Source organism: Oncorhynchus masou, chromosome 22 (assembly GCF_036934945.1).
Source record: "Oncorhynchus masou masou isolate Uvic2021 chromosome 22, UVic_Omas_1.1, whole genome shotgun sequence".
NCBI classification, from domain to species: domain Eukaryota; kingdom Metazoa; phylum Chordata; class Actinopteri; order Salmoniformes; family Salmonidae; genus Oncorhynchus; species Oncorhynchus masou.
In genome coordinates this window covers 35015880-35029508 of record NC_088233.1, presented here as the reverse complement: position 1 = coordinate 35029508, position 13629 = coordinate 35015880, and the positions used below count along the sequence as shown (strand labels likewise).

The 13629-nt window shown below is 44.1% G+C and overlaps 1 protein-coding gene across 1 annotated transcript in view; it reads left to right on the top strand.

The window, feature by feature from the left end:
* Window positions 1-13050, top strand: part of LOC135509386 (partitioning defective 6 homolog alpha-like) — a 36839-nt gene extending 23789 nt beyond the window's left edge. Inside the window, exon 3 of the mRNA XM_064930009.1 lies at window positions 8528-13050. Coding sequence (XP_064786081.1) covers window positions 8528-9435 — 908 coding nt within the window. The 3' untranslated portion in view covers window positions 9436-13050. The remainder of the gene's footprint in view (window positions 1-8527) is intronic.
* Window positions 13051-13629: the final 579 nt, after the last annotated feature.

Here is a 13629-nt window from a genome sequence, read left to right as displayed (position 1 = left end):
TTTTCATAATCTAGAATGAAGGATACAAGAACAATGAGGGTGAGGAAGAAACAACCCACCAGCATGGCTGGTGTCAGGGCAAGAGGGAGTAGAAGTGCCTGTTTGCCCCGAAGGCAGGACTCTCCCAGACAGATTTATGTGATGTGACGGTACAGTTACTAAGTCATTGGACCATTGCTGTCTGTCTGATTAGAGCGTGAAATCAGCTAGCTGTTTCCTCAAAGGAATCCAGACAGCTAAATAGTGCTAAACTCAGCACTACTTATCCCAGCTGTGGTGGGTTCTCACTCAATACAGAGGAGTGCCAACTGGTCCTAAACAATAGAAAAAAGGCTAACGGTGCTGCAGAAAAATGCATGACATTTTTAGTATTTGTATATATGGTCAGAAATAAGCGACTAGATTTCAGCAGCCTTACAACACCTGCAGACAGCCAGTCAGTCAGTGAGATCTGTTATTCTGTAATAACCTGCCATTGTGATGTATAGCTAGTCAATAAGCTGTTCCACTCTGCAATAACACAGCATTATGAAGTGCAAACTCAACCAATAAGCTGTTACACTGCAATAACACAGTACAGAGGTGTAACTCCACTGTCAATAAGCTATCATATTCTGCAATAGCATGTCTGTCTGAACTATAGACAAGAAGGCATTGTATCAAAATGGAGGCAAACTAAACCAGTTCAAATGCCCTTTTCACCCTATTTTATTTGAAGGAGGCAGCATCATCTGCTTATGGCTGAGCAGAGAGACAGATGTTGACTCCATACCCATAGATACTTAATACACACCTCTCTGTGTAGCTTTCCTTGTGAGACCAACCCCCTCCCCCAGGTCCTGAGGACAGGGTCACAGTGAATTCTCTGGGGAAACCCTCCCAGGTTAGCATGGATGGCAGCACAGAGGGATCTGTCACTATAGGCTAGACAAGGGCAGGAGGCACATTGATGGGTCTCTCTGTGTTTCTGTCTCTTTCTCTCTCACACTCCCACTCTCTCAACCCCTCTGCTCCTTGTCCTCTGTGTGTGAGAGTCAGAGAGGCTCTTGGGGAAGTGGGGTAAAGCAGCATTTCTATAGGATCCAGTGGGAGAGGTTTGAGATGTCTGAGAGGATCAGCAGTGTCTATACCTGAAGGCTGCAGACGTCTAGCTGTATTATAGTTATTTCCAATTCTGGTAGAGTCATGAATACTATAAGCCCATCTCTCCACTGCTGGCTTCACTTTAATGTCCTCCCCCAAGGCCCAGTGCTACTGAACTCACCCACCTCAGCCCTTCTCAGTGTTTCAATCTAGTGACTGCCTTGTTGTCTTGACATGCAGCAATCTCACCTTTATAATCCCAGCTTTGTTGCAAATAATGATTGTATGAAACTCAACATGCTCAAGGATATGTAAGATGCCAGCAGTTATTCAGAAGTGAATTGACCTCCTGGCGCTGGTTATTAACAGGTATTTACTCTCTCCTGTGCTGCAGTAACGTAATGCAGTGTATAACATGAGTCAGGTGATTCATGATGTAGCCTACAGAGATCACATGATCTAGCGAGGTGGGTAGTTGATTCAGTTGATATAGTGAGGGAAGCACAGGGGGAATACGTTGCTAGGAGATCAGAGCAGTTAGTTCTGGAATGTGTTGGAGCCTCCCACAACCCCTCACCACAGGGCAAAGATTTTCCAAGTTGCCTGTGTATATTACAGGCAAACAGGTATGCCTAGAAATGTGTAAAAATAAATTGTGTGTGTTTGTTCTTTCCTTTGTAAGATAAGTGGGAGTATAGATGGTACAGGACTTGGTGAAGGGATGGTTTCGGCACTAATGCAGGCACACACACACACACACTTAGACATTTACACTAGGGAGACAGTATCCCTGTAGCTAGCCACTCTGCACATTAGCCTCTGATCTCACTCACCATTAAACCACATTATAGCCCAGTTGGTCAATAATACAGCTCAGCCCAGTAGAAGAACTCATAGACCACACAGACCCCTGGGCTAGCAATGCTTACACTGTGTACCGATACAACCACACAGACACCAGGGAGAGAAGGAGAGAGCGGGAAAGAGAAGTAGATATTGAAATGTAGAAAAAGGGGAAATAGAGACATTTTACTCCAGATGGGTTATTTCTAGTAGCAGGCATTTCCCCCGTTCCTCTATAGACAGTAGCTGTGGTCTTGCCCTCAATCTCTGTTAACCTGCATGTCTGTGTGAGTTAGCTGTTATGTCAAGACTCATTTACAGACCATTGTAATGAACTCTGGCATTCTCTCTGTGGGGATATTGTGCACAGTGCAGAGGAAGCACCATTCAGAAGGTATTGCAGTGCTCCCTGTACTGCAGGCTCTTTAAAAAAAGTTTTATTGACACCTACTATAGATGATTGAGCAGACCCAACCCTCCTGGTCTGTAACCCTGGGCCCCATCCATCCCTTCCTCCTGACCCAGCCCCGCACGTGCTCTCCGGTTGGGCTCACCCTCCAGCCCGCCTCCTCCAGCCTATGAGTGGGTTTAATAACAGAGGCTGCTCTGCTCTCTGTGGGGGTCCAGACAATAAAACTAATGAAGGGGGACAGGGAGGGAGGCAGGGCTGACTACAGCTCTGTGAGGACTGTGGAACAATCACAAACAGAACTACACAAACAGACCTACACAAACAAACACTTGAGTTAAACCCACCCAGGCACACAAACATGTACAGTTGAAGATGGAAGTTTACATACACTTAGGTTGGAGTCATTAAAACTCATTTTCAACCACTCCACAAATTTCTTGTTAACAAACTATAGTTTTGGCAAGTCAGTTAGGACATCTACTTTGTGCATGACACAAGTAATTTTTTCCAACAATTGTTTACAGACAGATTATTTCACTTATAATTCACTGTATCACAATTCCAGTGGGTCAGAAGTTTACATACACTAAGTTGTCTGTGACTTTAAACAGCTTGGAAAATTCCAGAAAATGATGTCATGGCTTTAGAAGCTTCTGATAGGCTAATTGACCTAATTTGAATCAATTGGAGGTGTACCTGTGGATGTATTTCAAGGCCTACATTCAAACTCAGTGCCTCTTTGCTTGACATCATGGAAAATCAAAATAAATCAGTTAGGACCTCAGAAAAAAATTGTGGACCTCCACAAGTCTGGTTCATCCTTGGGAGCAATTTCCAAACACCTGAAGGTACCACGTTCATCTGTACAAACAATAGTACGCACGTATACACACCATGGGACCACGCAGCCATCATACCGCTCAGAAAGGAGACACGTTCTGTCTCCTAGAGATGAACGTTCTTTGGTGCGAAAAGTGCAAATCAATCCCAGAACAACAGCAAAGGACTGTGTGAAGATGCTGGAGGAAACAGGTACAAAAAATATCTATATCCACAGTAAAACTTGTCCTATATCGACATAACCTGAAAGGAAGAAGCCACTGCTCCCAAACCGCCATAAAAAAATCCAGATTACGGTTTGCAACTGCACATGGGGACAAAGATCGTACTTTTTGGAGAAATGTCCTCTGGTCTGATGAAACAAAAATAGAACTGTTTGGCCATAATGACCATCGTTATGTTTAGAGGAAAAAGGGGTAGGCTTGCAAGCCGAAGAACACCATCCCAACCGTGAAGCACAGGGGTGGCAGCATCATGTTGAGGGGGTGATTTGCTGCAGGAGGGACTGGTGCACTTCACAAAATAGATGGCATCATGAGGAAAGAAAATTATGTGGATATATTGAAGCAACATCTCAAGACATCAGTCAGGAAGTTAAAGCTTGGTCGCAAATGAGTCTTCCAAATGCACAAAGACCCCAAGCATACTTCCTAAGTTGTGGCAAAATGGCTTGACGACAACAAAGTCAAGGTATTGGAGTGGCCATCACAAAGCCCTGACCTCAATCCTATAGAAAATTTGTGCGCAGAACTGAAAAAACGTGAGCGAGCAAGGAGGCCTACAAACCTGACTCAGTTACAGCAGCTCTGTCAGGAGGACTGGGCCAAAATTCACCCAACGTATTGTGGGAAGTTTGTGGAAGGCTACCTGAAACGTTTGACCCAAGTTAAACAATTTAAAGGCAATGCTACCAGATACTAATTGAGTGTATGTAAACTTCTGACCCACTGGAAATGTGGTGAAATAAATAAAAGCTGAAAGAAATCATTCTCTACTATTATTCTGACATTTCACATTCTTAAAATCAAGTGGTGAACCTAACTGACCTAAGACAGGGAATGTTTACTAGGATTAAATGTCAGGAATTGTGAAACACAGAGTTTAAATGTTAAGGTTAAGGCTAAGGTGTATATAAACCTCCGACTTCAACTGTATGTTATTAACACAAACATACAGATAAATGTAAACTGTACCACACACACTTTCCATAACTGGCAAATGTTTTTAGTATTGGCATATATACTGTATACACAGTGAATATACTGGGTTTTCTGTGTATTCTCCATGTTGGAAGAGCTTTTCTGTTGTGACCAGAAGATTGTTTTCACTTCATAGTGTTGAGGTCAGGGTTCACAGATAGTATGGCCAGACTGTCACCCACTTGTTATGTCTCATGCCCTCTAGTTGAGCCTGGATATACATAAAATCCTAATTTTATCCATCCCTTCATACAACAGCATGTGGCTTTGGTCAAATCTGTTTGTTGTCATCCATAAAACCTATTGGAAATTACTAGCCACTAGCTAAGTGTGCTTTTACCAGTGTTGAATGTTAGGATCATATCCACTGCATCCTCCATGATACACATTAGTCATACAGTGATCTCCCAAAGCTCTAACCAAACAGGGAAAAGTTCTCTTTCTTTTGCCATGGCCTCTCTAAGGTGTTGATGACTTCCTATGTTTCACCCTCTCAGCAGGCAGTGCTCCACATAACCACATCCAGACCTCTCCTCCGTGTCTTTCTGAGAAACAGGATCACACAGCACATCCTTCTCCGCAGTTTAAAAATAACTTAAAATATTCTCTCCTCCCCAGCAAGTGTCGCTTCACATTTAGAACAGAGCCCTGAGTGGTTCCTCCCTGTGCTGCTACCTGCCAGCTAGCACTAAAAACAACACATTTTGTTTATTTCTGTCACACCAGAGAATGTGTCAGGTGGGTGTGATGATAGAACTAGGCTGTCTTGTCTGTTTAATGTAAACAGTGGGGATTGAAGCGGTGATTCATCTGACTGGTATGCAATCTGATTCTGTTTCACAACCTCTGACCCCTCAGTAGGGGTTGAGAGTTATGGAAATCCTCACTGTGTCCTTACACATACCCCACTACCCCTGCTCCATCTCTGACTGACTGTCTGTCTCTGGGGCAGGTTCTGAAGTACTGTTCTCCTGTTCCCAGCAATCTCTGCTCTCAATCAGCACAAGGTTGCTCTGTTGTCCGGACCTCTGGCAGTCTCTATGGGGGTGCCACAGGGTTCAATTCTCGGGCCGACTCTCTTCTCTGTATACATCAATGATGTCGCTCTTGCTGCTGGTGATTCTTTGATCCACCTATACGCAGACGACACCATTCTGTATACCTCTGGCCCTTCTTTTGACACGGTGTTAACTAACCTCCAGACGAGCTTCAATGCCATACAACTCTCCTTCCGTTGCATCCAACTGCTCTTAAATGGAAGTAAAACTAAATGCATGCTCTTCAACCGATCGCTGCCTGCACCTGCCTGCCCATCCAGCATCACTACTCTGAACGGTTCTGACACAGTCGTGGCCAAAAGTTTTAAGAATGACACAAATATTAATTTTCACAAAGTCTGCTGCCTCAGTTTGTATGATGGCAATTTGCATATACTCCAGAATGTTATGAAGAGTGATCAGATGAATTGCAATTCATTGCAAAGTCCCTCTTTGCCATGCAAATGAAGTGAATCCCCCCCCAAAAATTCCACTGCATTTCAACCCTGCCACAAAAGGACCAGCTGACATGTCAGTGATTCTCTCATTAACACAGGTGTGAGTGTTGACGAGGACAAGGCTGGAGATCACTCTGTCATGCTGATTGAGTTCGAATAACAGACTGGAAGCTTCAAAAGGAGGGTGGAGCTTGGAATCATTGTTCTTCCTCTGTCAATCATGGTTACCTGCAAGGAAACATGTGCCGCCATCATTGCTTTGCACAAAAAGGGCTTCACAGGCAAAGATATTGCTGCCAGTAAGATTGCACCTAAATCAACCATTTATCGGAGCATCAAGAACTTCAAGGAAAACGGTTCAATTGTTGTGATGAATGCTTCAGTGCGCCCAAGAAAGTCCAGCAAGCGCCAGGACCGTCTCCTAAAGTTGATTAAGCTGCGAGATCGGAGCACCACCAGTACAGAGGAATGGCAGGAATGGCAACAGGCAGGTGTGAGTGCATCTGCACGCACAGTGAGGCGAAGACTTTTGGAGGATGGCCTGGTGTCAAGAAGGGCAGTAAAGAAGCCACTTCTCTCCAGGACAAACATCAGGGACAGACTGATATTCTGCAAAAGGTACAGGGATTGGACTGCTGAGGACTGGGGTAATGTCAGTGTCTCTGATGAATCCCCTTTCCGATTGTTTGGGGCATCTGGAAAAAAGCTTGTCCGGAGAAGACAAGGTGAGTGCTACCATCAGTCCTATGTCATGCCAACAGTAAAGCATGCTGAGACCATTCATGTATGGGGTTGCTTCTCAGCCAAGGGAGTGGGCTCACTCACAATTTTGCCTAAGAACACAGCCATGAATAAAAAATGGTACCAACACATCCTCCGAGAGCAACTTCTCCCAACCATCCAGGAAAAGTTTGGTGATGAACAATGCCTTTTCCAGCATGATGGAGCACCTTGCCGTAAGGCAAAAGTGATAACTAAGTGGCTCGGGGAACAAAACATCAATATTTTGGGTCCATGGCCAGGACACTCCCCAGACCTTAATCCCATTGAGAACTTGTGGTCAATCTTCAAGAGGCAGGTGGACAAACAAAACCCCACAAATTCTGACAAACTCCAAGCACTAATTATGCAAGAATGGGCTGCCATCAGTCAGGATGTGGCCCAGAAGTTAATTGACAGCATGCCAGGGCAGATTGCAGAGGTCTTGAAAAAGACGGGTCAACACTGCAAATATTGACTCTTTGCATCAACTTCATGTAATTGTCAATAAAAGCCTTTGACACTTGAAATGCTTGTAATTATACTTCAGTATTCCATAGTAACATCTGACAAAAATATCTAAAGACACTGAAGCAGCAAACTTTGGAAATTAATATTTGTGTCATTCTCAAAACTTTTGACCATGACTGTAGGTGTCTGGTTAGACTGTAAACTCTCCTTCCAGATTCACATTAAACATTTCCAATCCAAAATTAAATCTAGAATTGGCCTCCTATTTCACAACATAGAATCTTTCACTCATGCTGCTAAACATACCCTTGTAAAACTGACCATCCTCCCGATCAAAATAGCCTCCAACACTCTACTCAACAACTTGGATGCAATCTATCACAGTGCCATCCATTGTGACACCAAAGCCCCATATATTACCCACCACTGAGACCTGTATGCTCTCGTTGGCTGGCCCTCGCTTCATACTCGTTGCCAAACCCACTAGCTCCAGGTAATCTATAAGTCTTTGCTAAGTAAAGCCCCGCATTATCTCAGCTCACTGGTCACCATAGCAGCACCCACCCGTAGCACTCGCTCCAGCAGGTATATTTCACTGGTCACCCCCAAAACCAATTCTTCCTTTGGCCTCCGATCCTTCCAGTTCTCTGCTGCCAATGACTGGAACAAACTGCAAAAATCACTGAAGCTGGAGACTAATATCTCCTTCACTGGCTTTAAGCACCAGCTGTCAAGGCGGCTCATAGATCACTGCACCTGTACATAGCCCGTCTGTAAATAAATAACCCATCCAACTACCTCATCCCCATACTGTATTTATTTATCTTACTCCTTTGCACCCCAGTATCTCTACTTGCACATTCATCTTCTGCACATCTACGATTCCAGTGTTTAATTGATATATTGTATTACTTCGCCACCGTGGCCTATTTAGTGCCTTACCTCCCTTAACCCACCTCATTTTCACATGCTGTATATATACTTTTTCTACTGTATTATTGATTTTATGTTTGTTTATTCCATGTGTAACTCTGTGTTGTTGTATGTGTCAAACTGCTTTGCTTTATCTTGGCCAGGTCGCAGTTGCAAATGAGAACTTGTTCTCAACTAGTCTACCTGGTTAAATAAAGGTGGAGAAAAAAAGAAACAAAAGTGTGTGTGAGGGACAGACAGACCGAGAGGAGAAACGGGTTGAGAGCTATTGGGAGTGGTAACTATGAAAACAGTGGAATAGAGACTCAGACTCAGACCAGATTTAACCCAGGTTAGCTGTTGACATCTTGAACATAATGCCCTTACTGTCTCAGAGCATACTACCATTATTTGATGGACCATATTTGGAATGAACTGAGACTCTGGTGCTGCCTTGTCATTTTATGTCTTTGTCTGACATGGCTTTTGTCTGTGCTTCTCTCTGTCCTGTAGATGTGGATGAGCCTGTGGTCTTTGCCACCAACTCCTTGCAGAGGAGGAAAAAAGGCCTGGCAGGGTTGCGCCCAGCTCAGCAGAAGTCCAAACCAGGCCTGATGATTGGCCTTCCCCAGGATTTCCGCCAGATCTCCTCCATCATCGACGTCGACATCCTGCCCGAGACACACCGGCGTGTCCGCCTACACAAGCACAGTACCCACAAGCCCCTAGGTTTCTATATTCGGGACGGCGTGAGCATGCGAGTCACGCCTCAGGGCGTGGAGAAGGTGCCTGGTGTCTTCATCTCGCGGCTGGTGCGTGGAGGCCTGGCTGAGAGCACAGGCCTGCTGGGGGTCAACGATGAGATCCTGGAGGTCAACGGCATTGATGTGGCTGGCAAGTCTTTGGACCAGGTGACAGACATGATGGTGGCCAACAGCCACAACCTGATCGTGACGGTGAAGCCGGCCAACCAGCGCAACAACGTGGTGCCCCGGGCAAGCAGGGTCTCGGCAGGGGGGAACAGCTCCTCTGGATCCGTAGGCTCCGCATTCTCCCATGACTCAGCCCCCAGCACTGCCTCTCAGAGTGTCAGTCACCATAGCAACAGTAACAGCATGGCGGAGGGCGACAGCGACGAGGACGGAGACGGAGACCTTATCATTGAGACTGACAGCCTGCCACCTTACCTGCCCCATCGCTGTGTGTCCAATGGTAACGGCAGCCACAGAGAGTCTCCGTTGTCCTCGTCACTGGGGCAACGGCCCCTCCCCCAGAGCATGTCCCTGCCCAGCAGCGGCTCTCTGTCAGACAGCAAGGCCTCCCTGAGCTCCATGACCACCCCTACACACAACGGCAGCCCCACCAAGACCAGCAGCAGCCAGGAGAGCATGAGAGAGGATGGGAACATCATCACACTGTAAAACCCAGACATTAATAACAGAAGACAAAACATCACAATTGGAGAAAATCAACACATGAACGTTATCTGAACATAAAACAACAATTTTAATTGTTACCTCATAACGGAAAACAACTCATAACAATGATAAAGGCAATGATGATGGCTTTAACTTAAAAGTATCTGATGTGTATTCCATGCAACTAAACACTGTGTAACCAGCAGTCGTCATGTAATGAACTCAGTGGTCAGTGTAGTGTTTAGTTGATGATCGCTGTCACCACCACCATAATGGAAGTGCCTTACGGCTTTCCGCACAACTCGCCTTATTTTTATCACTTATATTTTACTTTCAAACAAGACCACCTCTCACTTCGATTCTAAACAGTGCCGTTGGGTGTCAGTGCAAAGGTAAAGATTGGCAGAAGGAGAAGCAGACAGAATGTGAAATGTTATGTCTGTCTGTCTGTGTGGAACATAGCCCTTTTCTCTTGCTCATCCTGCATTCTGCAATACTTCCTCAGCATGTCCAAACAGTGTGTTCTCTTCCGTGTCTGTGACAATCATTGCTGATTGTGCTGTGCTGCTGGTTGTTCGGCTGCTTAGCTGACAATAGCTTTTATCATAGAGGAATAGGCGACGCGAGGTTTTACAAAATCTGTCCACGAAAATAAGCCCACAAAGTGAGGAATTTTTGTATGAAGGTGCATGAGAGTTGAATTTGGTCATCAAAAAATGCAATTGCTAATTTGCTAGGTGTGGCTTATTTTATCGAATAGAAATTTTGTAATGGTTCGGTTGTTACGAATGCACTGATATGAGTGGACGCACGTAGCATTTCGGCAACTTACCCAAAAACAACTTTATATCAGAGAAGTGCCTGTTGTCATAGAGATAGAGGACTCATCATGGATATAACCCGTTTTACCATGGACATTGCCATTGAGGGCTTCCACCATTTTAAAGTAATCAATTGGGTTGGGATTTTTACGAGTTGGAGGCAATAAGCCAATGAAGAAAACAAACTATGGTGGCACAAATACAAATAAGTGTCCTCTTTCTATCTCTATGGTCTGTTGTTCACACGAGTCTGCCCGCTTATTGGCTAGAATGGTCCCACCTGATCTTGCCTCCCATCTTTGAGGACATGTATTTCCATTGTTAGTGCTCACTCAAATATCTTGTCAATATAATAGACAGTCTTTGCTTTTATTCCTCTGATTAGAAGTCATTGTGAATTGGATTCACATACAGCACATCTCGAAACATACCGGTCTTCCTCTGCTCATCCCCAGGAGGAATGTCATGGTATTACTGTACACACAACACAACAAAGTCAAGTGAGGCTTTTACAATGTGTGCTTTGATCCCTGAGTCCCTTCTGAACATCCCTACTTCAATTCAATACACAAAGTTATGGCATATCATACTCTTTTCAAGGAAAATATGTAATGGGGCTGTTAATCATCACGGTGTTAGTATAGGAAAGAGGAGGGAAATATGGTCCCCTGTGTCCCGATGTAGAGGTAAAATCATATTTATTTGACTTTCAGATAGTGACAAAGTTTACACACTGACATGGGGTTGCATTATAGCAGTATATCCAACCAATTGACTCTTCAAGAGAATACCACTGTCTTTTATTTACTTTACAGCCACCAAACACTTGCCGAATCTAAAACATAGTCAGGTGATTTGGCTTTGTATTCCTCTCTCATAATATCTGCTTCAGTGAAGTCAGGGGTTGCTTGGAGTTATAGAGGTCCCAGGATGAAACATTAGATCCTGGAGAATTTCCCTGGCAGACTTGCTGTCTTGCTTTTAAGAAACCAATTCCATTTTCCTTCAGGACAAGGTTTCTCTCCCCTGAAAATTTGACAGAGGGGGAACACAACAGAAATAACATGGAGTGCTGTTGCTCCAGAAGGTCACGGCCTCTTATAGACCCAGCTGTCTACAGGCCCACTTGTGACTGCCGTGTTTTTGTGTAAAATAAGGAAATTCCTTTCATGTTTGAAAAGCCTAGAGCTCTGCACATTGGGACCTTGTTCATACAATTAACTCCCTTCTTGATATCTAAACCAGAGGAGCATGGGGAGGGAAGGAGGAGAGTTCCTCTTACTTTTGAAGCTTTGGGGATCATCTTGCAGGGAGTGCTGTGAGGCAGACGGTCTAAAATCTACAAGCTTGGCCTCCCGAGTGGTGCAGCAGTCTAAGGCACTGCTTCGCAAAGCTTGAGGCATCACTACAGACCTGGGTTCGATCCCAGTCTGTGTCACAACCTGCCATGACCGGGAGTCCCATAGGGCGGTGCACAATTGGCCCAGCGTTGCCCGGGTTAGGGGAGGCTTTGGCTGGAGGGGCTGTACTTGGTTCATCGCGCTTTAGCGACTCCTTGTGGCAGGCCGACTTCGATCGTCAGTTGAATGGTGTTTCCTGCAGCTGTCTTCCGGGTGTTAAGGAGGTCATGTTTCAGAGGACGCATGACTCAACTTTCGCCTCCCGATTGAGTTGCAGCGATGAGACAAGATCGGAATTGAAATTGGGAGAAAAAGGTGGTTTAAAAAAAACCTCCAAGCTTATGGTTGTTGGTTCTGACCCTCACTACTCCTGAACACAAGGGCCCCCTGACCCTCTGTTAGTACTGGAGTGAAGGAAAACGTTGACTGCCCTCACAGCTAGCAATGCCCACGACCTCCAGGCTAGTTGATGGGCTGTGTCTGTTTCTGGCTGTGTCTTAATGTCTGGAGTGAATCACAGAGACAGCAGGAGCATCAGATGACCTACCACACCAGAAGGACAATATTGTGTTTTACATGGACATGATGTAGCTGTAGGTCAGCACTCAATCTGGAACCAACTGGAATATCACTGGAATAACACGAGTTCATTAACTCCCCATCTTAATGTTGACTTAGATTATTGAATTGACCAATAAGACACAACAAAACCAGCAGAGCATGAAGACCTCCTATGGCCTGGTTGTTATTGTTTTACTAGAGCTGCAGTTGTGTGGGTCACTGGCACTGCTGCACCAGGTGGCAGCCAGGTAGCATGGCACATTAATTAACCTGAGAATGAAGATGTTCACTTTGATAAGAGGGGAGGGGCAATTATCTATTGAAAGAGGCCATCATAAGCTGCATTTTTAAAACTTGTTCTCTTTATAATCCAAGAAACACAAGTACATAGTCCTTGGACATCCTTGTAGAAAATACAAGAGAATCACCTTCACAGATACAGTATGGTCTTTTAATCTACTTACAGAAATCTGCACTCATCTATAACAGAAAAGCTACCACGTACTGTACTGAATAATATTTTCATGTATGTAATTGTATATGTATAAATACAAATGAAAAATTATATAAACGGGATTTTTTTTGATTCACTGGGAGATTTTGTTGGAAAATAACATTTTATAAATGTGTAAAATATGGAGAGTATTTTTCTTATTCTTGTACTTGTATTTGTATATGAGAATCCTGGAGAGGACATTTCTATTTCTTTGAGTACCGGGAACCAAACGGAGGAACAAAGTGTTTGTATGAATCCGATGGGTCAGGGTGTACAATACTGTGAATGTCATATAGAGATATGCTGTTTGTGAAATTACATATTATAATAAAATATTATTTAAAAAAAACAATATTCTGAAGTTTTTTTGTGGTCTCATAGGCCCCACCTCTCTCTCTCTCTCACTAACTCTTATCTCAATATGCTTTAAAGGCCCAGTGCAGTCAAAAACATGATTTTTCTGTGTTTTATATACACTTTCCATGACATGGACTGACCTGGTCAAAGCTATGATCCCTTATTGATGTCACCTGTTAAATACATTTCAATCAGTAGATGAAGGAGAGGAGATTTTTAAGCCTTTATACAATTGACACATGGATTGTATATTAGATTGTATATTATCAGAGGGTGAATGGGAAAGACAAAAGATTTCAGTGCCTTTGAACAGGATATGGTAATAGGTGCCAGGTGCACTGGTTTAAGTGTCAAGAACTGCATTGCTGCTGGGTTTTCACACTCAAAAGTTTCCCATGTGTATCAAGAATGGTCCACCACCCAAAGGACATCCAGCCAACTTGACACATCTGTATTTGTATTTTGTATTAATATTTATTATGGATCTCCATTAGCTGCCAAGGCAGCAGCTACTCTTTCTGGGGTCCAGAAAAATTAAGAGAATTATACAAAGATTTCACAA